Source organism: Bombina bombina, chromosome 5, assembly GCF_027579735.1.
Source record: "Bombina bombina isolate aBomBom1 chromosome 5, aBomBom1.pri, whole genome shotgun sequence".
Classification (NCBI taxonomy): Eukaryota; Metazoa; Chordata; class Amphibia; order Anura; family Bombinatoridae; genus Bombina; species Bombina bombina.
In genome coordinates, this window is record NC_069503.1 from 156,756,879 (window position 1) to 156,783,920 (window position 27,042).

Genomic DNA, 27,042 nt, shown 5'->3' on the forward strand with positions numbered 1-27,042 from the left:
TTGAGTTGTTTAAATTAATACATTTTGTAATAAATATTTTTTTTGTTTTTTCTTATTTTGTATGTCCTATACCTGTTGTTTCTTTTGAAGTGCAGTGTGTTAATATTTAGTTTTTTTTAAATCATCTGATTATGTATAGTTGCATACCTCCCAACATTTCAAAATTCAAAAGAGGGATCCCCCCCCCCCCCGCGGCAAAAAAAAATTTGAAATGTGGTGGGCAGAGGAGCTGGGGCGGGGCTTAAAAAAATCATAAGACCAAAGTAATATAAATAAAATTTTAAATAAAGGCATATCTTTTAATACTCTTAGGCAGCAAATCAAACACAAGCTCAAACCACTGGTATAGCTATGTGAGCTCTGTATTTAATTAACCTTTGCAGAGACTGTGCTAAATATTTTTATTTTAATTGGACATTTAATAATAGATTCTTTAAAACTGCTCTCTGCTTTCCTCATTAATATTCTAGATTCTGGCCTTTAATGTTAGCAAAAATGCATAGTAACACACTACATAGCATACACTTACACATGCAGATACACATACACTACATTGCATACACTTACACATGCAGATACATATGCACACCATACTACATAGCATACACTTACACATGCAGATACACACACACTACATAGCATACACTTATACATGCAGATACACACACATTACATAGCATACACTTATACATGCAGATACACACTACATAGCATACACTTATAAATGCAGATACACACACACTACATTGCATACACTTACACATGCAGACACACACTACATACCATACACTTATACAGGCAGATACACACACAATACATAGCATACACGTATACATACAGATACACACACACACACACACACTACATAGCATACACTTACACATACAGATAAACACACTACATAGCATACACGTATACATGCAGATACACACACACACACTACATAGCTTATACTTATACATGCAGATATACACACTTCATAGCTTACATTTATACATGCAGACACACACACTACATAGCATACACTTATACATCCAGATAGACACACACACTTATACATACAGATACACACACTACACAGCTTACACTTATACATGCAGATACACACACATACACACTAATAGATACAGATAGACACACACACACTACATCATATATGGGTATCTGTAACTCATTGTATGGGGTCCTGGGGTTGGCAAGCACATTAGCTGGCAGTCTCAGGCTGCCACTGTTTGTTAACCTGGTGTTAGCACTGCTCATCGAATGAAACTGAAGGCATGCTAGTATTATCACCAGGTGTAGACGTCATCACTACCAGGGGTTAGAGGTCATCATTACCTGAGGTCAGAGGGTATACAGCCTTCCTACTCCAGCTTAACCTACACACCATTACTTTTCCACAAGGAATCTATAACCCTGGGAGAGAAAAGCCAGCTACTTCTGAGTATGTGCCCAATAGAATAAAAAAAAATATAATAATAATTTTTTTTTAAAATGCATGGGGCAATGCGGGACAGATGGCTAGCAACCCGGGACAGCGGGACAGACCCCTAAAATCGGGACAGTTGGAGGGTATGCGGTTGTGATGATTACTTTGTTTGCATTTAGCCTTTAGTATACTCTCTTTTAATGGATTTTAGAATATAATCCTCCTTTTGTAACTAGAAACATAGAAAGAAAATCTAGTACACAGTGCAAGTAATTATCTAAATCTAATAATAGAATAAAAAAGTGTGTAAGTATCATTCTATTATACATATATAAAGGTGTTATAGTAAAAACTGAAGTAGTTAAACATAAATTGTGCTTTCTCTTTGTAGCGCTTTTGTATGGTTGTTAAAAAAAAAAAGAAGAAAATATACACTGAAAGTAGCGTAATCTGCTAAACTTCAGTATATCATTATTTAATATGTGCCTCCTACTCCCTACTAACTTTCTCTCCTCAATGAAGTTTCCCTTTCTAGCGACTGTGTTTATGTGTGTATATAGAGAGATGAGATGAGATAATGGGGTCTGCTCTCCCTGCAATCTCAACCCATTTGATTGAGTTGTGGTTTAAAGGGACATTACCCCCCCAAAAAAAGAAAAGTCAAATTCACTTCTATTCTATTATCTATTTTGATTCATTCTCTAAGTATATTTTGTTGAAGAAGCAGCAATGCACTACTGGGAGCTAGCTAAAGTGAATATAAAATTAAATGAATGAGTGCCCGGTTTTTAAAAATACTATTAAAAGCAGGGCCACTTTCATTCATTAAACTTTACATTGCAGCATTTTTTTTTTAAATACTTACCTTTTTCTTTAGGAAACCCAGACCGGCGATCCTCCACCCACAACTCCTCTGTACAGCAATAATCAAACCGTCTTCCTCCAATCATGGCGTGCTCTCCCTAAAGAAGTTTTTCATGTTTTCAGCTACTTGACTGCAAAGGGCTCCAATGCACATATATATATATATATATATATATATATATATATATATATATATACATACATATGTATTTATGTGTTTATATGTGTATATGTCATATGTAAATACATATATCATCTATCTATTATTTTTCCCCCTTCTTCCAATGTCTCCACCCCCAAAATTTCTATAACTGTTGATAATTCCATCATTACCCCTACCCCGCACGCCCGATGTCTTGGGGTCACACTTGACTCAGATCTTTCCTTCACTCCTCACATTCAGTCCTTGGCTAAAGCCTGCCACTTCCACCTTAAAAACATTGCTAAAATTAGACATTTCCTTACACAAGATACAACCAAGATTTTAATCCACTCTCTCATCCTTTCCCGCCTCGACTACTGCAATTCTGTCCTCTCTGATCTACCTAGCTGCCGCATAGCTCCTCTACAATCCATTATGAATACCTCTGCCAGGCTCATCTTCCTTACTCGTCGCTCTTCATCTACTGCACCTCTCTGCCAATCCCTTCACTGGCTTCCTCTTGCCTCTAGGATTAAACATAAAATCCTCACCCTGACTGCTCCCCCCTACATCTCAGAACTTGTCTCTAGATACTCTCCCTCAGCTCAGGATCTCCTCCTCTCCTCCTCTCTTGTTACTTCCTCACATTCACGTTTACAGGACTTCTCCAGACTGGCCCCCATCTTGTGGAATTCCCTGCCTCGCTCCATAAGACTCTCCCCTAGTTTTAACAGCTTCAAGCACTCCCTAAAAACTCTACTATTCAGGGATGCATACAACCAACACTAACCTTTCCTAACGCCATTGCTTTCCCCTGAACCCCTTAGATTGTAAGCCTATGGGCTCAGCTGTTTACAGATCGCTTCATAAGAGCCGACTACAACAGTGAAACTCTCGGCAGGGCCCTCTACCCACTTGACCCCTACAAAAGCTATCCTGTACACCGACTATGTTTACAGCGCTGCAGAATCTGTTGGCGCTCTACAAATACCTGATAATAATAATAAAAATAATAATAATCTATCATCTATCAATACATATACACATTAAAGTGAAGGCAAACTTTGGTGAATGAAAGCGCGTTTTTTAAAAATACTATTAAAAACAGGGGCACTTTCATTCATCAAAGTTTACAAAGCAGCCGTTTTGATTAAAAACTTACCTTTTTTCTTTTCACAGTCAGAGCAGCTTCCCCCTCCTGGAAATCCTCTCTTCACATGTCAGCAATGACAAATCCGGCTTCCTCCAATCACGGCTTTCCCCCCAGGGTAGTCACTTAACTAACAGTTTCCCTCTATCTCCTCACTAATATCATTCTCACCTTTGCATGCATGCATGTATTAGGTGCTTGTAAAGCGCGGCTAATCACCCGTAAGGGTCTCACGGCGCTGCTCATTTTATCGACCTCGGAAGGATGAAAGGCTGAGTGGACCTCACCGGCGATCGAACCTGCAACCCTTGGGTTGCTACAGAGCTCAGCCACAGTGCCTTAGCATGCTGAGCTATCTGTCCGGCAGTCCCCACCTCCTGTTTTCCCATCCTCCTACCCATCTAGATTGTAAGTTCCCATGGGAATAGGGCCCTCAATTCCCCCCTGTATTTGTCTGTAAAATATTATCTTTTATCGTATTGTTATCCTTGTACCCATGGGCAGCGCTGCAGAATCTGCTGGTGCTTTATAAATAGAGAATAATAAATAAATAAATATGTTAAAGCCCTTTGAAGTCATTTTTTTATGAGACCTTATAACTTTTTAATGCAATTTATTTTGTATGTGTTTTTTGCAACTGCGTTGTTGAGCGTAACAGTTAACCAGAGCTCTAAAGTTGCTCTAACCAAAAGCATTAAATTCAATTTTGTGCTAGCGAATGCATTTACTTTATCAGGTTCTGTTAACTTTAGGTATTTTTATTATATACCTAACTGTCACACATTAAATATCAACATTTTTTAATTAATGTGATTATTGAAGCAAATTGAAAAGCTGTTTATATTTAAAATCTCTATATGAATCATGAAAGTTTAATTTTGACTTTACTGTCCTTTGAATTAGTTCCATATTATGTTTTCAGTACCTATTATCATATACACATTAACCCTGACTTTGCATTTTATTTGCCTATTCAGTTAGATATTTTGTTGTGCTACCTGCTTATATCATTTATCTATGTGCTGAATTAAACAGTCCTGGTTATAAATGGTAACCGCAAACCTTTTTACAACTTCCTTTTAATCTTATACACAAAACTTCTGCTTCATATTCAAAACTTCATGCAAAGTTAGACTGAGAAACATTATGCTATTCATTATTATAGTATTGTAGTCTTGCAGTTATTAAAATGGCTCATTTTGAATTTAAGGAAATATGGAAACCAAAATGAAACTATCATGATTCAAAGTGTAGAACTTAAAGGGACAGTCTCGTCAAAATTAAAGCTTCATGATTGAGACAAACAGGTAAAACTAACAGAAAGGGCAGCCAATGAGCAGACGAGCTGAATGATCTCAGTAGAAATTGACTAATCTATAAGCTGTAGTATTCATTTAGCCCATATTTTTGTCTTTTTTGCAAATGTCAGAAATAGCGAGCGTATTACGAGTTGAAGGTAAATAGAAATGCGTGAGCACAAACGTGATATACGTTCATAGGGTTAGACTTCATTGCTCTCGTTAACTGTTATGCAAGACTAAAAAGTTGCACAAAACACATAAAAATACATTGTACAGTACAGTAACACTGATATTAAAACTGTTTAAAAATAATTATTTAGAAAAAACAAATATTGCATGAAAGAGTTATAAGGCCTCAAAGATATGGGGTCTCAGGTGTTGGAAAAAAAGGCAGGCAAAGGGCTTTAATACAGAGATACATACATATATATATTGATGTGTTTAATTCTGTTTGCACTGTATATATATATATCACAGACATAGCTGATGTAACCTCTTAGGAACCATCTTGCTTATCTTTGGGACATTTGATAAAGATGCCAGTTAGGCATCGAAACGTCATGTTTACCCCTACTTTTTAATCTTTTGTATCATTAAAAGTTAATTTTTATTTATATAGAAGACCAGTGAGTGCCGTCTTTTTTTGCACAGTATATATATATATATATATATATATATATATATATATATTAATATTTATTAAAGAATAAACAGAACATATTCTGCTATGTGAAGAACATTCCATGTCAGGTTAGCGCACCTGGTTAAACACAATCAGGTTTGCGCTAGTATCTGTGTTTGATCCCCCCCCAACTTTTCCCACTCTATTAAAGTTTATAAGGGAATACGTTAATGCGTTCGCAATATTCAAAGTTTGTCTCTTTGCACGCGTTGGTTTTTTGCACACATGCAATTCAACTTGTAATACAAGTGCAAACGAACGCGCACAAAAAGCCTCTGTCTAGCGAAGTTAACGCGGGAGCGATAATTTGTGCCACACTCATAATATAGTCCTAATCTCCTTTTTCATTTTGCTGCTTGCTTAAAGGGCCAGTAAACCTAGCAAATAATGTTATATAATTCTGCACATAGTGCAGAATTATATAACATTAGCTTAACGCCAGATTTCTAAAGTGAAGGGTTAAATAGATATCTTGCAAAGAAAACAGAACGCCGCACCTGACTCTACTAAACGGGTCTGTTTCCTTCTCTAAAGTGCATTGCGGGCAGGCTGTCTAGTCACAGTGCGCCCAATCGCGCTATTAAACTCAATGTAGCTCACTCCCACTCTGGTCTGGTAGTGGGAGCGAGCTACGTTGAGGTTAATAGTGTGATCGGGCCGGCTGTGATTAGATAGCGTGCCCAGGTACGCTTAGGAGAAGAAAACAGACCCGCTCAGTAGAGCCAGGAGCGGTGTTCCTGCACAATTATATAACATTATTTGCTAGGTTTACTGGCCCTTTAAGATATGTGTCTAAAAAAAATGTACTCTCACCACAGTTTTTCTGCATTATTTTTTTATTTCTAGCTCATATCCTCTGTCCTGTGCAGCTAAACTGGTTTAATTTCTTGCCATTCCCCCTTCAATGTATTTCCCCTGGTATCTACATTTCTTTCCCTATACCTGATGCTGTGTGCTACTTAAAGAGATCTAAAACACCTCTGCTTCATTATAGTAATAAAAAAGCACTAAGCAGTGGGTTATACGAAATAGAAGTCATTGTAAAATATAACATGTATCATTTAAAAAGGATTTGTTAACTTTAATTAATTTTTTAACTTCCTTTTACAGGGTCTATAACTTTTTGTCACAGCTGCACAAGGGGCTGTGGTTTTTACAGTAAGGCAAATGAGTTTCTTTTCTTTTGAAGTAGTTGCTAGGAGACACATGCTCTAGTTCCATTCACTTTCATGCTCATGCTTAGTAGAATCATGTGACACTAGAACTGAAGTTTTGTAATAATAGCTTTCTTATTGATGAGTGCTAATTTTGCAAGAAAACAAGTAAGTTTTTTTCACAATCATTTTTTTTATGTTTACTTAGATTTTTTTTTTTTTACTAAAGTATTACTGTTTCATGTCCCGTTAAGTATTGCTTCCCCTCCAAAGCAGTGTTATATATAAATATATTTATATATTTATTTATATATTATTTATTTAGCTTCTTTTCATGTAATTTAGCTCTGAAATTTTGAGCAATTATTAATTATCAAAGCTTGAAATTGGCTTTATCAAATAGTAACTGAAAAACAATTCCTTTTTTTTTTTTTTTAAACTTGATTGTGGCTAGACTTGTTGTCTGCAGACTAAAGCCCAGATTGGCTCCTCCAAATAAGGTGGGTGGAGTTTAGCTATTGAAACATAATTACAGTAAAAAGATTGTTCTTTTTAAAAAACAAACAAACAAAAAATGTTGATATTCTATAGCAACGCAACAGAAATAACATGGTATTAACTGTCCCTTTAATGTACACATTACAAAGTCAAAATTAATCATGCATGATTCAGATAATCACTTCTCTTTGCTTTATTCTCTTGGTATCCCTTGTTGAAAAAGAATAGCACATATCATACACTAGTGGGAGTAAGCTGCTGATTGGTGCCTGCACACATTTGTCTCTTGTGATTGGCTAACTTAGATGGCTTCAGCTAGCTGCCAGTAATGCGATGCTGCTCCTTCAGCAAAGGATAACAAGATAATGAAGCAAACTTGATAATAGAAGTTGATTGGAAAGTTGTTTCAAATTGTTTGTTCTATCAAAATCGTGAAATAAAATTTTGGGGTTTTCTGCCCCTTTAAGGTACCCAGTAATTTCTGAAAACAAAGTTGAAATTGTAAATATGATATAAAAAATATGAAGGGTTTTCTATATTTGTTACATTTTTGTTTTGAAATGAGTTTCACAGCATTGGAGATGCAATTAGAACATGGCTTGAGTCAGTCTTTGTAATTAATAACATGTTATAAAAATAATTGAAATATTCTTGTTTTCTCTCTCGGCAGACTGCATTTTTTGGGATGATAAAGACTGGATACACGATTGGACATAGCTTGTCTCTTATTTCCCTCACTGCTGCAATGATCATTTTATGCCTCTTTAGGTAAGACTTCTGCAAATGATTGTGCATAAGTAAATGCCTGTTGTTAAAATAAGGTAACATATGAATAATAGACAGTGAAATATAGAAGAGAAAGAAGAAAAAGGTGCGCAGGGCCAGACTCAAGTGAAGGGTTTTTATTATAAATTGCTACACACGCAAAACAAATTGCACTTACTAGATTCACAAATAAAACAAGCATTCAAGTGGAACGCTGTGTTCCTACAGCTACTTTGTCTCACACAAAAGGCATAGTTGATCTGCCAATTAGCCACAAACAACGTCAGGCACAGGTTCCGGATCCTCTGCACAAACTCTGTGTGGCTGGTGGGGACAGAAGTGGCTTGTAAGTCACTATCACCTCCAGGTGATATGCAAAGCCTAACGCGTTTCCCCCGAACTGCGGCCGGGCTTCTTCAAGAGGCAAGTTAAAAGAATGAATATCCCCAATAAAGCACCTTTTAGATTTAAAGGTATAATGTCCAATCATAATCGAGGGGTGTGTTCAATAACCAATCATAGTAGGAGGTGTGTCTGGTGTTCCGTCAAAAAATTACATCAAAGGTCTGACATTTCATATACTATACATTACAAAGCCTGTAATAGAATGTATCTATAAACAATTTACAACGTTTTAAAATTTAAATATTAAGAGGTTTGACATTTGAAAAGTTTGACATATAAAAGTACGTAAAAAGCATACGGCTAGATTTAGAGTTTTGTCGGTAACGACCCGCGTAGCTAACGCTGGCTTTTTTCTGGCCGCACCTTTAAAATAACTCTGGTATTGAGAGTCCACAGAATGGCTGCGTTAGGCTCCAAAAAAGGAGCGTAGAGCATATTTAACGCAACTTCAACTCTCGATACCAGAGTTGCTTACGGACGCGGCCAGCCTCAAAAACATGCTCGTGCACGATTCCCCCATAGAAAACAATGGGGCTGTTTGAGCTGAAAAAAAAACCTAACACCTGCAAAAAAGCCGCGTTCAGCTCCTAACGCAGCCCCATTGTTGTCTATGGGGAAACACTTCCTACGTCTGCACCTAACACTCTAACATGTACCCCGAGTCTAAACACCCCTAACCTTACACTTATTAACCCCTATTCTGCCGCCCCCGCTATCGCTGACCCCTGCATATTATTTTTAACCCCTAATCTACCGCTCTGTAAATCGCCGCTACTTACATTATCCCTATGTACCCCTAATCTGCTGCCCCTAACACCGCCGACCCCTATATTATATTTATTAACCCCTAATCTGCCCCCCACAACTTCGCCTCCACCTGCCTACACTTATTAACCCCTAATCTGCCGAGCGGACCGCACCGCTATTATAATAAAGTTATTAACCCCTAATCCGCCTCACTCCCGCCTCAATAACCCTATAATAAATAGTATTAACCCCTAATCTGCCCTCCCTAACATCGCCGACGCCTAACTTCAAACATTAACCCCTAATCTGCCGACTGGAGCTCACCGCTATTCTAATAAATGTATTAACCCCTAAAGCTAAGTCTAACCCTAACACTAACACCCCCCTAAATTAAATATAATTTAAATCTAACGAAATTAATTAACTCTTATTAAATAAATTATTCCTATTTAAAGCTAAATACTTACCTGTAAAATAAATCCTAATATAGCTACAATATAAATTATAATTATATTATAGCTATTTTAGGATTTATATTTATTTTACAGGTAACTTTGTATTTATTTTAACCAGGTACAATAGCTATTAAATAGTTAAGAACTATTTAATAGCTAAAATAGTTAAAATAATTACAAAATTATTATAATTACCTTGCCAGCCCTGAACCCTTTGCGGGGCATGCCCCAAAGAATTCAGCTCTTTTGCCTGTAAAAAAAAACATACAATACCCCCCCACCAACATTACAACCCACCACACACATACCCCTAATCTAACCCAAACACCCCTTAAATAAACCTAACACTAAGCCTCTGAAGATCTTCCTACCTTATCTTCACCCTGCCAGGTTCACCGATCCGTCCTCGGAAGTCTTGATCCAAGCCTCGGAAGTGTTGATCCAAGCCCAAGCGGGGGGCTGAAGAGTGACGTCCATCCTCGGGCTGAAGTCTGGATCCAAGCGGCGACTGAAGAAATCCATCCTCGGGCTGAAGTCGGAAGTCCATCATCTGGATGAGGTCTTCTATCAAGCCGCATCTTCAATCTTCTTTCTTCTGGAGCGGAGCGGAACCATCTTCTTCCAAGCCGACGCGGAACATCCTCTTCAACCGACGACTAGACGACGAATGACAGTTCCTTTAAATGACGTCATCCAAGATGGCGTCCCTCGAATTCCGATTGGCTGATAGGATTCTATCAGCCAATCGGAATTAAGGTAGGAATATTCTGATTGGCTGATGGAATCAGCCAATCAGAATCAAGTTCAATCCGATTGGCTGATCCAATCAGCCAATCAGATTGAGCTTGCATTCTATTGGCTGTTCCGATCAGCCAATAGAATGCGAGCTCAATCTGATTGGCTGATTGGATCAGCCAATCGGATTGAACTTGATTCTGATTGGCTGATTCCATCAGCCAATCAGAATATTCCTACCTTAATTCCGATTGGCTGATAGAATCCTATCAGCCAATCGGAATTCGAGGGACGCCATCTTGGATGATGTCATTTAAAGGAACTGTCATTCGTCGTCTAGTCGTCGGTTGAAGATGGTTCCGCTCCGCTCCAGAAGAAAGAAGATTGAAGATGCGGCTTGATAGAAGACTTCATCCAGATGATGGACTTCCGACTTCAGCCCGAGGATGGATTTCTTCAGTCGCCGCTTGGATCCAGACTTCAGCCCGAGGATGGGCGTCACTCTTCAGCCCCCCGCTTGGGCTTGGATCAACACTTCCGAGGCTTGGATCAAGACTTCCGAGGACGGATCGGTGAAACTGGCAGGGTGAAGATAAGGTAGGAAGATCTTCAGGGGCTTAGTGTTAGGTTTATTTAAGGGGGGTTTGGGTTAGATTAGGGGTATGTGGGTGGTGGGTTGTAATGTTGGGGGGGGTTATTGTATGTTTTTTTTTTACAGGCAAAAGAGCTGAATTCTTTGGGGCATGCCCCGCAAAGGGCCCTGTTCAGGGCTGGTAAGGTAAAAGAGCTTTGAACTTTTTTAATTTAGAATAGGGTAGGGCATTTTTTATTTTGGGGGGCTTTGTTATTTTATTAGGGGGCTTAGAGTAGGTGTAATTAGTTTAAATATTTTTCTAATGTTTGTAAATATTTTTTTATTTTTTGTAACTTAGTTCTTTTTTATTTTTTGTACTTTAGTTAGTTTATTTCATTGTAGTTATTTGTAGATATTTTATTTAAATAATTTATTGATAGTGTAGTGTTAGGTTTAATTGTAGATAATTGTAGGTATTGTATTTAATTAATTTATTGATAGTGTAGTGTTAGGTTTAATTGTAGATAATTGTAGGTAGTTTATTTAATTAATTTATTGATAGTGTAGTGTTAGGTTTAATTGTAACTTAGGTTAGGATTTATTTTACAGGTAATTTTGTAATTATTTTAACTATTTTAGCTATTAAATAGTTCTTAACTATTAAATAGCTATTGTATCTGGTTAAAATAAATACAAAGTTGCCTGTAAAATAAATATTAATCCTAAAATAGCTATAATATAATTATAATTTATGTTGTAGCTATATTAGGGTTTATTTTACAGGTAAGTATTAAGCTTTAAATAGGAATAATTTATTTAATAAGAGTTAGTTTATTTCGTTAGAATAAAATTATATTTAACTTAGGGGGGTGTTAGGGTTAGGGTTAAAATTAGCTTTAGGGGTTAAAAAATTTATTAGAGTAGCAGTGAGCTCCGATCGGCAGATTAGGGGTTAATACTTGAAGTTAGGTGTCGGCAATGTTAGGGAGGGCAGATTAGGGGTTAATACTATTTATTATAGGGTTATTGAGGCGGATTAGGGGTTAATAACTTTATTATAGTAGCGGTGAGATCCGCTCGGCAGATTAGGGGTTAATAAGTGTAGGCAGGTGGAGGCGACGTTGAGGGGGGCAGGTTAGGGGTTAATAAATATACTATAGGAGTCGGCGGTGTTAGGGGCAGCAGATTAGGGGTACATAAGTATAACGTAGGTGGCGGTCGGCAGATTAGGGGTTAATTATTGTAGGTAGCTGGCGGCGACGTTGTGGGGGGCAGGTTAGCGGGTAATAAATATAATATAGGGGTCGGCGGTGTTAGGGGCAGCAGATTAGGGGTACATAAGTATAACGTAGGTGTCGGTCGGCAGATTAGGGGTTAATTATTGTAGGTAGCTGGCGGCGACGTTGTGGGGGGCAGGTTAGGGGGTAATAAATATAATATAGGGGTCGGCGGTGTTAGGGGCAGCAGATTAGTGGTACATAAGTATAACGTAGGTGGCGGTCGTCAGATTAGGGGTTAATTATTGTAGGTAGCTGGCGGCGATGTTGTGGGGGGCAGATTAGGGCGTAATAAATATAATATAGGGGTCGGCGGTGTTAGGGGCAGCAGATTAGGGGTTCAAAAGTATAACATAGGTGGCGGTTGGCAGATTAGGGGTTAATTATTGTAGGTAGCTGGCAGCGACGTTGTGGGGGGCAGGTTAGGGGGTAATAAATATAATATAGGGGTCGACGGTGTTAGGGGCAGCAAATTAGGGGTACATAAGTATAACGTAGGTGGCGGTCGGCAGATTAGGGGTTAAACAAATTTAATCGAGTGGCGGCGATGTGGGGGGACCTCGGTTTAGGGGTACATAGGTAGTTTATGGGTGTTAGTGTACTTTAGAGCACAGTAGTTAAGAGCTTTATGAACCGGCGTTTGCCCAGAAAGCTCTTAACTACTGACTTTTTTCTGCGGCTGGAGTTTTGTTGTTAGAATTCTAACGCTCACTTCAGACACGACTCTAAATACCGGAGTTAGGAAGATCCCATTGAAAAGATAGGATACGCAATTGACGTAAGGGGATCTGTGGTATGGAAAAGTTGCGGCTGAAAAGTGAGCGTTAGACCCTTTCCTGACTGACTCCAAATACCGGCGGTAGCCTAAAACCAGCGTTAGGAGCCTCTAACGCTGGTTTTCACGGCTACCGCCAAACTCTAAATCTAGGCCTTAATGCGCTAAACTTATACTATATATCATAAAACTGCGTCTGCATGCAGTGTAAAAAACAAATGTACAATGAATTTTAAAAAGTGAAAAACCGCATGTTCAATAAATTTTAAAATGAATGTTAGATACATTTTAAAATTAATTTTAAAATGCAACTAAGAACCTAAATACTATTGGTATTGGTAAATTTGAACAAGGAACCTATATACATATGGTGATAATGCTACAACTAATAGGGAATCTGCATGGGGCTTTTTCTCACTGATAGAATAACAACTACGCTATTTAAATAACCGCTGCGCTGTCTCTTCCCTAATGCATTCGTTCAAAGGACTAACACAGTGCTTTATTACTCTCCACTATATTCAAAGCTCAGGGTTAACTATCAAACAGTTAATTAGAACCTAGTTTAAAGATATCTTAAGGAAAGATGTACTGCGATTAAGATCATAAAAATCATATTTAGCTACCATTATTAAGGAAAATTAATAGAACAATGAAATTAATATATATTTAATGTTAAGCCAAAACAATAGTTACGGCTAGTAATTTACTGTTATATGTCAAATACTTAACTGCATATATTAATGTTCCCTAATGATTATAGTGTACCTTGTTACAAACATAGAAATATTACATTTTGAGAAATAGACCTATTGAATTTTAAGAAATAGACTACATAAAAGCTGCTATGTCTATATCAATGTTGAGACCTTAAGGTTGTAGTGTCTTTAACCTATAGATCCATGTGGTCTCTAATTTTCTAAGTGCAAGTAACCCATTTGGGTTTTGATTGAGGGACCCAGTCTATAATCTGTATTTTTAGGGAACTGGGATTGCTGCCATGACAATCAAGGAAATGTTTGGGAACACTATGTTTAACTAATATTTCCTTAATATTATACATGTGTTCATTAAATCTGCGTCTAGCCTTCCTTTTTTTGCGGCCAACATATAAGAGGCCACACCCACATTCAAGTAAATATACTATGTATGTAGAATCGCAGTTACTTTTAAACATGATGTTAAATGTTTCTGTTAGTTCACTATTGTAGAAAGTTGGACTTTTATTAATATGTTTGCACATATTGCACCTTGTTTTGCCACATTTCATTGTGCCTTTCCATTCTTTGAGCCAATTACTACCCCTATCATTATCCAACTCCTAAGATGCTTTGATTTTGCTTGGAGCAAGGACATTTCTAAGGCTTTTACCTTTTTTATAAGTAATAGTGGGTTTTGTATCTAAATGTGGCCCTAACAAGGGATCAGATCTTAATAGAGGCCAATGTTTTTTTAAAATGCTTTCTAATTTCTTTGAGCCTTCATTAAAGGTAGTGATAAATCTTTTGGGATTACTCTTTGTGGATTTTAATTTTATAAGTTCCTCGTGTATATTAGTCCCTAGGGCTTTTGGATGTCCATTTTCTTTGCTAAGAAAGGACTTCTTATCTCTCGATGCTGCTTTAAACCTGGCTTGTTGAATAAGATCTTGGCTGTACCCTTATCCGCAAATTTTCTTTCGAGAATATTGGCTTCTAGCTCATAGTCTGCTGAATGAGTGCAGTTTCTCTTGATTTGTGAGAATTGACTATATGGAACATTGTTTAGCCAACTTTTTTTATGTGCACTCTTAGCTTGTATGAAGCTATTCCGATCAGTGCTTTTTCTGAAATTCTTAACTGCTACTTTGCCCTGATTGTCTTTGAAGAGTACTAGATCTAAAAATGCAATCTGTTCGTTAGATCAAGATTAAGTAAATAATAAATTAAAATTGTTATTGTTAAAGTAATTCATAAACCTATTTATTTCTTCAAATCATCCCTTCCACAGAATGATAATATCGTCAATATACCTAGCATAAACTAAAATATTACTCAAAAAAGGGTTGTTATTCCAGATATATTTGTTCTCAAATGCATTAACATAAAGGTTTGCATAAGATGGGGCGAAGGTAGTCCCCATTGCTGTCCCCCTTGTTTGCATATAAAATTTATTCTGGAAAATGAAATAGTTATGATGTAAGATAAACCCTATACTATTAATTAAAAATTGTATATGGTTAACGGGAATAGACCAATTAGACAGTTCTGCTTTAGTTTTTTGCATACCGTTATCATGAGGGATACAGGTATATAGTGCTGCAACATCATATCTTTCTCCCAGGTGATCCCTTCAAACATAGCTATAACTTCAGTTGTATCTTTGAGATATGTTTTTGAGGATTTGACTATGGGTTGAAGATAAATATCTACATATTTTTATAAGCTATCCGTAATGGACCCAATACCGGATATTATTGGTCTGCCCGGAGGATTTGAAAGGTCCTTATGAACCTTGGGTAAATGGTATATAAATGGAATATTCGATTGTGGAGTATAGATGTATTTATATTCATCTTCATTAAGAATTCCTTCAATTTTTGCTTTATTTAATATTTTGTTTAATTCTTTATTATATCTGTTGGATCATTCTGAAGGATTTTATATGTTGTGGTATCATTTAGAAGATTAAATGCTTCTTTGAGGTAATCCTCTCTTTTTTGGATTACAATACCCCCGCCTTTGTCAGCGGGGTGTATGATGATTTCATCATTATTGACCAATTTCTTAAGGGACTTTCTTTCTAAAATTGTTAAGTTGTCATTATATTAGTTAAAAATTTGTTCTCTTTTGCAAATTGTTCCTCAATATCTTTGAGGACTAGTTTGTTAAACATAGATAGCTGATCGCCCTGAAAAACCACAGGGTTAAATGTAGATTTTGCTTTAAATTTAGACAGTGAAATATGTTATTTTAAACAATATGCAATTAGTCATTGAGTTTAATCTCAGATCGGCACCTAAGGTTAATTAAAAGGGACAGTCTACAATATAATTTTTATTGTTTTAAAAAATAGATAATCCCTTTATTACCCATTCCCCAGTTTTGCATAACCAACACTGTTATATTAATATACTTTTTACCTCTGTGATTACCTTGTATCTAAGCATCTTCTGACAGCCCCCTGATCACATGACTTTTTATTTATTATCTATTGACTTGCATTTAGTATTGTGTTGTGCTAACTCTTAACTCCTCGGGCGTGAACACAGTGTTATCTATATGGCCCACATGAACTAGCAGCCTCCTGTTGTGAAAAGCTAATAAAAATGCATGTGATAAGAGGCTGTCTGTAGTGGCTTAGAAACAGTCAGAAAGGCATTATCTATATATTTAAACAATAACAATTTTAGTGTAGACTGTCCCTTTTAAAGCACAATGTATAACGTCACCAGGTCACCACAAAGCTATTTCTAGAGATACAAATGATGCAAAGTTTTTAAAGGGACATGAAACTCCAATACAGAGAGTGAATAAACTTTCTAATTTACTTCTGTTATTAAATGTGTTTCATTCTCCTGTTATCCTTTTTTGATGGAGCAGCAATGCACTACTGGGAGGTAGCTGAACACAGCAAGTCAGCCAATAACAAGAGGCATATAAGTGTAGTCACAAATCAGGTCCTAGTAGTACATTGCTGCTACTGAGCCTATCTAGCTATTATTTTCAACAAAGGACACCAAGAGAACAAAGCAAATTAGGTAATAGGAGTAAAAGGGAAAGCTGTTTAAAATGTTATCCTCTATCTGAATCGTCAAAATCAACAACCTGTGTTTCATGTCCCTTTACAAAAAAACATACACGTAGAGAACTGTAAAATATAGGCTGGATAAGTAGATGCCCTCCCCACTCTGAACAATGTGTTGGAAAATATATATACTGTACAACAAAACAAACTTTATATTTTACTATTTAATCTTAGGGCTCCTTGCCAAACATTATCCACTAGTCAAAAAGCCCTTGTAATTGGCCTATACATTTATGTTATTCTATTATGTATATCATTTAAAGGACCCCTCAATGCATAATTAACAAGTGAATCATAAAAAGACAATGCAATAAAATCTACTCTGAATTTCACAAAAGCAGTAAAAAAAATTGTCAAATGTTTTTTCCCCTTATTTTCCAATCCACTGTATCATGTGACAGACATCAGCCAATCACAGACTAGTATACGTATATCCTGGGAGCTTCAGCACATGCTCAGTAAGATCTTGTGCCCCAGAAAGTGTGAATATAAAAAGAATGTGCAAAAATTGATAATGGAAGTAAGTTGGAAAGTGTCTTAAAACTGCTGCTCTGTCTGAATCATAAAAGTTATGATTGTCCATTTAATTCACATCTACTATTAAATGCTAAATAAAAATGTTGAATATATGTCAAATAAAAATGCCATGAAAAATATTTTCATATAGAAGAAAATGAGTGTGTGATTATGTTAGCACTAGGCGATGAGCTTGCCCAGAGGGCAGTCTATGTTTAAAAAATACAAACCCCCAAGCTAAAGTTACAAAAAGTAAAAAAAGTAAAATTAAAGAAAAAAATAAACAAAGCTTTCCAAAATAAAAAAATTAAACCTAAACTAATACCCCTATAAAAATAAAAAAATCCCCCAAAATAAAAACACCCCTTAATCTAATACTAAACTACCAATAGGCCTTAAAAGGACCTTTTGTAGGGCATTGCCCTAAGTTAAACAGCTCTTTTACTTAAAAAAAATAAAAATTGCCCCCTAACATTAACACCCCCCAACCAACCCCCCGGAAAAAACAACTAACACTCTAAAAACCTAAGCTATCCATTGCTCCTAAAGATATTGACATTGCCCTTAAAAGGTCATTCAGATCTTTTACTATCTTTAAAATGGCAAAAAAAAAATCCTTAGAGTAAGCACAAATAGGTACTTACCGTTTCTGAAGTCCGGGAGTGAAGGTCTTCTTCCAGGCGGCTCCATCATCTTCTATCTTCATTTGGAGCGAAGGCGGCCTGGAGGTGCAGAGTGGTCTTCCCCGATGCACAGACCTGGAGCGGCGGTCCTCAGCAGCGGTCTTCAGTAGCGCCGATTGTCAGTGGTGTGGAGGCTCCTCTTCATCTGATCTCCAGCGTACACTGAAATTTGGTACCGCATTCAATTTGGTGTAACTTGCATTCCTATTGGCTGAAATTTTGAAATCAGCCAAGAGGATTAGAGCTACTAAAATCCTATTGGCTGTTCAAATCAGCCAATAAGATTTCAGTAGCTCTTATCTTATTGGCTGATATCAAAATTTCAGCCAATACGAATGCAAGGTACCCTAATAAATATGAGGTACCTTGTATTCAATCTTCAGTGTGCAAGAGACGATCACATTAAGAGGAGTCTCCACGCTGCTGAAGACTGGCGCTGAGGACCCGTTTATCGGGGAAGTCAGCTTCCCCCCTCCGCGCCACCTTGGCTCCGGATGAAGATAGAAGATGAGGAGCTGCCTGGAAGAAGACCTTCTCCACCAGACTTCAGGAATGGTGAGTACCTATTTAGGGCTTAGTTTTAGGATTTACTTTTATTTTTTGGGGTTTTTTTATTTTTAAGATTAGGGATTTAATGGGCTGTAATGAGCTAAATGTCCTCGTAAGAGCAATGCCCATACAAATGCTGCTTTAGGGGCAACAGGTAGTTTAGGTTTTTTTAGTCTTCAGTTTTTTTATTTTGGGGGGTTTGGTGGGTGGGGGGGTGTACTGTTTTGTATTTTTTAAATGTAAAAGAGCTGTTTAACTTAGGGCAATGCCCAACAAAAGGCCCTTTTAAGGGCTATTGGTAGTAGGGATGGGTGAATGTGTAAATTTCCAAATTTAAATGTTAGAACGAATGTTATTACTGAAATTCGAATTATAAATCCGAATGTTGATAAGAACGAATATTCTTAAAAATTCTATAATCAAATGCTATTTCCAGTTTTCGAATGTCACTTTCGAATTTGAATGTTTATAATTATATTGAATGTCCTAGTGATGTCGCAAACCTAAAAATTTGGGTTCGCGAACGTCGAACGCGAACTTCCACAACTGTTCGCGAACGGGCGAACCGCCATAGACTTCTATAGGCAGGCGAACTTTAAAACCCACAGGGACTCTTTCTGGCCACAATAGTGATGGAAAAGTTGTTTCAAGGGGACTAACACCTGGACTGTGGCATGCCGGAGGGGGATCCATGGCAAAACTCCCATGGAAAATTACATAGTTGATGCACAGTCTGGTTTTAAGCCATAAAGGGCATAAATCACCTAACATTCCTAAATTTTTGGAATAACGTGCTTTAAAACATCAGGTATGATGTTGTATCGATCAGGTAGTGTAAGGGTTACGCCCGCTTCACAGTGACAGACCAAACTTAAAGGGACAGTCTACACCAGAATTTTTATTGTTCTAAAAGATAGATAATCCCTTTATTACCCATTTCCCAGTTTTGCATAACTAACACATTTATAATAATATACTTTTAACCTCTGTGATTATCTTGTATCTAAGTCTCTGCAAACTGCCCATTTTTTCAGTTCTTTTGACAGACTTGCAGTCTAGCCAATCAGTGCCTGCTCCCAGATAACTTCTCGTGCACGAGCACAGTGTTATCTATATGAAATACGTGAACTAACACCCTCTAGTGGTGAAAAACTGTTAAAATGCAATCTGAAAGAGGTGGGCTTCAGGTTATAAGAAATTAGCATATGAACCTCCTAGGTTAAGCTTTCAACTAAGAATACCAAGAGAACAAAGCAAAATTGGTGCTAAAAGTAAATTTTAAAATTGTTTAAAATTACATGCTCTATCTGAATCATGAAAGTTTATTTTGGCCTAGACTGTCCCTTTAAAACACCGCAAACAACCGCAAACAGTCGATTTGCACAACCGCAAACTCCCCATTTGCACAAGGTTGGATACCAAGCTATCCATGTCCCATTCCTTGTCCTCACTGATGTCATTGAAGGTCTCTTCCTCCACCCAGCCACGTACAACACCAAGGGTCCCTGAAAGATGACAACAAGCCCCCTGGGACGCCTGCTGTGTTTGGTGTTCCACCTCCTCAAAGCCACCTTCCTCCTCTGACTCCTCTTCTTCAGACTCCTCTCTCTGCGTTGCCTCTCTCTGTGCTATTATAAGGTGTGTTAAGTAGTACTATTCCTATCAGTTTAATCCCTGTTATGTCCCCTATCAGGGGATGTGTATATGGCATCGATTTTAGGAAACGGGAGATGGAAAAAGATGCTTGGTCGGTCCTCCTACTTCAAATTTGGGGCACTGCGCATGCAATCTAATGTGCCACCAGATATGAGTGGTGTCTTAAGTAGTTCTATTCTTATCAGTTTAATCCCTGTTACGTCCCCTATCAGGGGATGTGTATATGGCATTGATTTTAGGAACCGGGAGATGGAAAAAGATGCTTGGTTGGTCCTCCTACTTCAAATTTGGGGCACTGCGCATGCAATCTATTGTGCCACCAGATATGAGTGGTGTGTTAAGTAGTTCTATTCTTATCAGTTTAATCCCTTTTACGTCCCCTATCAGGGGACGTGTATATGGCATCGATTTTAGGAACCGGGAGATGGAAAAAGGTGCTTGGTCGGTCCTCCTACTTCAAATTTGGGGCACTGCACGTGCAATCTAATGTGTCACCAGATATGAGTGGTGTGTTAAGTAGTTCTATTCTTATCAGTTTAATCCCTGTTACGTCCCCTATCAGGGGACGTGTATATGGCATGGATTTTAGGAACCGGGAGATGGAAAAAGATTCTTGGTCGGTCCTCCTACTTCAAATTTGGGGCACTGCGCGTGCAATCTAATGAGCCACCAGATAGGAGTGGTGTGTTAAGTAGTACTATTCCTATCAGTTTAATCCCTGTTATGTGCCTTTTTTTTGGTTTGATTTTTGAAGCCACAGTGCAGCACCAGAGGCCAGAAAAATTAGGCATGTACACATGCCTGAAAAATTAGGTATTGTTGCAGCCGCTGCTGTAGCAGCGGCCAGAAAAATTGATGTTTGTTTCCCAGGCAGAAAGTGCCCTAAAACATTGCGGCTTGAACCCTAGTTGGTGGCGGATAAGTCACGCAAGTCATCCGGCATTCAGAGATCAAATACAGCAGCGTGTGGACCATTTTTAGCCCAAGGCAGCATCAGGCCTTTTTTAGTCGAATGTATCGCCCACTGTCAGTCCCTTCGGGATCCATCCCTCATTCATCTTAATGAAGGTGAGGTAATCTAGACTTTTTTGACCTAGGCGACTTCTCTTCTCAGTGACAATACCTCCTACTGCACTGAAGGTCCTTTCTGACAGGACACTTGAAGCGGGGCAGGCCAGAAGTTCTATCGCAAATTGGGATAGCTCAGGCCACAGGTCAAGCCTGCACACCCAGTAGTCAAGGGGTTCATCGCTCCTCAGAGTGTCGATATCTGCAGTTAAGGCGAGTTAGTCTGCTACCTGTCGGCTGAGTCGTTCTCTGATGGTAGACCCCGAAGGGCTGTGGCGATGCGTAGGACTTAAAAAGCTCCACATGTCCTCCATCAACAACACGTCTGTAAAACGTCCTGTCCTTGCCGGTGTGGTGGTGGGAGGAGGAGGATTACTTTCACCTCTTCCCCTGTTAGATTCCCGTTGTGCTGTGACATCACCCTTATACGCTGTGTAAAGCATACTTTTTATTTATTTTGGAACTGCTGCATCCTTTCCGATTTGCGGTACTTCGGTAAAATTTCAGGCACTTTATGCTTATACCGGGGGTCTAGTAGCGTGGACACCCAGTACAGGTCGTTCTCCTTCAGCCTTTTTATACGAGGGTCCCTCAACAGGCACGACAGCATGAAAGACCCCATTTGCACAAGGTTGGAAGCCGAGCTACTCATGTCCCGTTCCTCGTCCTCAGTGATCTCACTGAAGGTATCTTCTTCCCCCCAGCCACGTACAACACCACGGGTACCAGATAGGTGACAACGAGCACCCTGGGATGCCTGTTGTGGTTGGTCTTCCTCCTCCTCCTCCTCAAAGCCACATTCCTCCTCTGACTCCTCTTCCTCACAATCCTCTTCCAGCATTGCCGCAGGTCCAGCAAGCGATGCTGATAAGGCTGTTTCTGGTGGTGATGGTGACCACAACTCTTCTTCATCACGCTCATCTACAGCCTGATCCAGCACTCTTCACAGGGCACGCTCCAGGAAGAAAACAAATGGTATGATGTCGCTGATGGTGCCTTCGGTGCGACTGACTAGGTTTGTCAGCTCCTCAAAAGGATGCATGAGCCTACAGGCATTGCACATGAGCGTCCAGTAGCGTGGCAACAAAATTCCCAGCTCCGCAGAGGCTGTCCTAGCACCCCGGTCATACAAATAGTCGTTAACGGCTTTTTCTTGTTGGATCAGGCGGTCGAACATTAGGAGTGTTGAATTCCAATGTGTCGGGCTGTCGCAAATCAAGCGCCTCACTGGCATGTTGTTTCGCCACTGGATATCTGAAAAGTGCGCCATGGCCGTGTAGGAACGCCTGAAATGGCCACACACCTTCCTGGGCTGCTTTAGGACGTCCTGTAAGCCTGGGTACTTATGCACAAAGCGTTGTACGATCAGATTACACACATGTGCCATGCACGGCACATGTGTCAACTTGCCCAAATTCAATGCCGCCACCAAATTTCTTCCATTGTCACTAACCACTTTGCCGATCTCCAGTTGGTGAGGAGTCAGCCACTGATCCACCTGTGCGTTCAGGGTGGACAGGAGTGCTGGTCCAGTGTGACTCTCTGCTTTCAGGCAAGTCAACCCCAAGACGGCGTGACACTGCCGTATCCGGGATGTGGAATAGTACCTGGGGATCTGGGGGGGTGCCGTTGATGTGGAGCAAGACGCAGCAGCAGAAGAGGACTCAGCCGAGGAGGTTATGGAAGAGGATGGAGTAGGAGGAGTAGAGGAGGTGGCAGCAGGCCTGCCTGCAAGTCATGGTGGTGTCACCAACTCCTCTGCAGAGCCACGCATTCCATGCTTGGCAGCCGTCAGCAGGTTTACCCAATGCGCAGTGTAGGTGATATACCTGCCCTGACCATGCTTTGCAGACCAGGTATCAGTGGTCAGATGGACTCTTGCCCCAACACTGTGTGCCAGACATGCCATTACTTCCTTTTGCACAATCGAGTACAGGTTGTGGATTGCCTTTTGTGCAAAGAAATTTCGGCCGGGTACCTTCCAATGCGGTGTCCCAATAGCTACAAATTTTTTGAACGTCTCAGACTCCACCAGCTTGTATGGTAAAAGCTGGTGGGCTAAGAGTTCAGTCAAGCCAGCTGTCAGATGCCGGGCAAGGGGGTGACTTTGTGAAATTGGCTTCTTACGCTCAAACATGTCCTTGACAGACACCTGACTGTGGGCAGATGAGCAGGAACTGCTCAAGGCGAGACACGGAGTGGCGGATGGTTGAGAGGGGGCAAGGAGGACAGCAGTGGTTGACGTGGCTGAAGATGCTGGACCAGGAGGAGGATGGCGGCTTTGAGTTTGTGTGCTGCTTGTACTCATGTGTTGATCCCATAGGCGTTTGTGATGTGCGATCATGTGCCTTCGCAAAGCAGTTGTACCTAGGTGGGTGTTGGACTTCCCACGACTCAGTTTCTTTTGGCACAGGTTGCAAATGGCATCACTGACACACAAAAAAATGCCACACTGCTGAGCTCTGTGATGACGGCATTCTGGTGGTGGCAACAGCATGCGTTGATTGGCGTGCTGTCTGGCTGACCCTGGGTGCCGATGCATGCTGTCTGAATGTGCCACTAGCTCCTTGCGACGACCTAACCCTCCTTCCAACTCGTCTCCTCCTCCTCTCTGTCTCCCCATCTGAACTTTCCCCCTCTTCTTCTTCTCTTCTAGCGGGCACCCACGTGACATCCACGGACGCATCGTCATCATCAACCGCTTCACTTGTATCTGACAAGTCAACAAAGGAAGCAGCAGCGGGTACAACATCATCATCATCACACCGTACGTCCATGTATGTAATGCTGCCTGCCTGAGACATATCCCTGTTATCTACATCCTCTGGCAATAATGGTGGCGCATCACTAACACTCATTTCTTCCAACTGATGTGTAAATAACTCCTGTGGCAGATCAAGTGAAGCGGCTGTGGTGCGAGTGGTAACTTGAGAGGTGCCCGAAGATAAGCTGGAGGAGGATGGTGCGTCAAGGTTCCGAGCGGAAGCTGTAGAAGATTGGGTGTCCTGTGTTAGCCAGTCAACTATGTCCTCAGAAATGTTCGAGTTCGGGGTATGTGGCCTCTGAACACTGGGCATTATTCTAAGGCCAAAGGGAATCCCAGCACCACAAACACGACGGCCCCTGCGGGGTGGCCTGCCTCAGCCTGTCATTTTTTTTTTATTAGTGGTACTATGCGTGCTAGCTACTGTGACAACAGATATGAGTGGCACTGTGCACTGGCAGAAGTTGGCAGAGTAGACGCTGTAGGCCTGACACACACGCTTGCAGACAACTAACTGCTATTCAATCTATTACAGTCAAAATTGTATTTTTTTTTTAAATGTACACTACTGTTAGACCACATATGAGTTGCACTGGTGTTACACTATGCCCTGGCAGGCAGGCACTTAAACGCACACGTGTGAAGGAAACTGACTGCTATTATTTAACACAGTCAAAAAAGTGTTGTTTTTTTTTAAATCTACACTACTCTTACACCACATATGAGTTGCACTGGGGTGACACTGTGCCCTGGCAGGCAGGCACTTAAACGCACACGTGTGAAGGAAACTGACTGCTATTATTTAACACAGTCAAAAAAGTGTTGTTTTTTTAAAATCTACACTACTGTTACACCACATATGAGTTGCACTGGGGTGACACTGTGCCCTGGCAGGCAGGCACTTAAACACACACGTGTGAAGGAAACTGACTGCTATTATTTAACACAGTCAAAAAAGTGTTGCTTTTTCTAAATCTACACTACTGTTACACCAGATATGAGTTGCACTGGGGTGACACTGTGCCCTGGCAGGCAGGCACTGAAACGCACACGTGTGAAGGAAACTGACTGCTATTATTTAACACAGTCAAAAAAGTGTTTTTTTTTTTTTTAAATCTACACTACTGTTACACCACATATGAGTTGCACTGGGGTGACACTGTGCCCTGGCAGGCAGGCACTGAAACGCACACGCGTGAAGGAAACTGACTGCTATTATTTAACACAGTCAAAAAAGTTTTTTTTTTTTTTTAAATCTACACTACTGTTACACCAGATATGAGTGGTGGCACTGGGCAAGTGGGCACAGTATACACTGTGAGCCTGACACACACGCTGACTTTTTGGGGTGCTGTCCTTACAGCAGAGATCAGATGAGTCCTTCAGGACTGTAGTGGACACTGAATACACTAGCCTAGCTGTAGATTTCCCTATTCAATCAGCAGCAGCTACACTGTCCCTCCTCTCACTAACAATGCAGCTTCCGAATGAATCTAAAATGGATGCTGTCCAGGAGGTAGAAGGGTCTGGGAGGGAGGGTCTGCTGCTGATTGGCTGGAATGTGCCTGCTGACTGTGAGGTACAGGGTCAAAGTATTACTCAATGATGACGAATAGGGGGCGGATCGAACATCGCATATGTTCGCCCGCCGCAGCGAACGCGAACATGCTATGTTCGCCGGGAACTATTTGCGACATCACTAATTTGTCCACATTCGAAATTTCAAATTTTACATTCTATTTAACAAATACTATTCAGAAGTTCAATAGTTCATGTGGTAGGGAGGGAATCTAGTAAATTGATACATAATAGATATAAATATATCATTTTGAATGTTTCTATATAGAATATTGCATAATTTGAATATTACATTTAAAGAAAGCATTAGAAATACTATTACAAATATAAATTCAAATGTTTTTAAACAAATATTTTCGAATGTAATCATAAAATTCGAAACTGAACATTCGAAAATCGAATGTTAGAATGTTATGTTAACATTCGAAATTCGATTCGAACGAACGAATGTGTTAAAATTCGTTTCATTTTTCGAATGCTGCAAAACATTCGCCCATCCCTAATTGGTAGTTTAGTTTAGTCTAGGTGGGGTTTATTTTGGGGGATATTTTTTATTTTCATAGGGATTAGGTTTCATTTTTTTATTTTTGATAATTTTGTTTATTCTTTTCTGTAATTTTAGAGTTTTATTCTTTGTAATTTTTAGATATTTTTTTTTGTAATTGAATGTTAGGTTTTATTTAAGTGTAACAGTATTGGGGTTAATTTAGGGGGTGTTAGGTTAGGGGGCTTAGTAATTAAATTAGTTATTTGCGTTGTTGGGGGTTGGCGGTTTAGGAGTTAATAGGTTAATTAGGTTTATTGCGTTGTGGGGGTTTGGTGGTTTAGGAGTTAAAAGGTTAATTAGGTTTATTGCGATGTGGGGGTTAGGGGTTTAGAAATTAATAGGTTAATTAGGTTTATTGCGATGTGGGGGTTTGTCATTTTAGAAGTTAATAGGTTAATTAGGTTTATTGCGATGTGGGGGTTTGTCAGTTTAGGGGTTAATTAGGTTTATTGAGATGTGATGGGTTGGCGGTTTAGGGGTTAATATTTTAATTATGTTATTTGCGGATTAGGGGTTAATTACTTTATTATTTTGCGATGTTGATGGTTTCGGTGTTTGTTAATACTTTGTGCGGGAGGTTAGGTTTTTTTGTTATACTTCTTGCAAGCGGTTACATGTTTTTTCGTTGTTTCATGCGGTTGCGTGTTTTTTTTTTTTTTTAAGGCTTCATTTTCCTATGCTGCATCGAGGTGAATTCTGAAAATGGCAGGTTGGTTCACCACCCTGCCATTTTTGGAATCCACCGGGATGCAGCTTCGGTGCATCCAGGTGGATTCTTTTGGCTGCGCGCACAGCCAACTTTCTTTTGGCTGCCTCGCACAGCCAACATTCCTTTGAGGATGCGTGCGCAACTGGCGGCAGCTACGTTACAAACACGATTATAGTATAGATATTTAAATGCACCAGAAGAGTTATCCATATGGATGTACGCAAATCCACTAG

General features: G+C 39.5%; 1 protein-coding gene across 1 annotated transcript in view; it reads left to right on the forward strand.

The window, feature by feature from the left end:
* Nucleotides 1–27,042, forward strand: part of VIPR1 (vasoactive intestinal peptide receptor 1) — a 576,370-nt gene that overhangs the window by 436,565 nt on the left and 112,763 nt on the right. Inside the window, exon 5 of the mRNA XM_053713746.1 lies at nucleotides 7,891–7,988. Coding sequence (XP_053569721.1) covers nucleotides 7,891–7,988 — 98 coding nt within the window. The remainder of the gene's footprint in view (nucleotides 1–7,890; nucleotides 7,989–27,042) is intronic.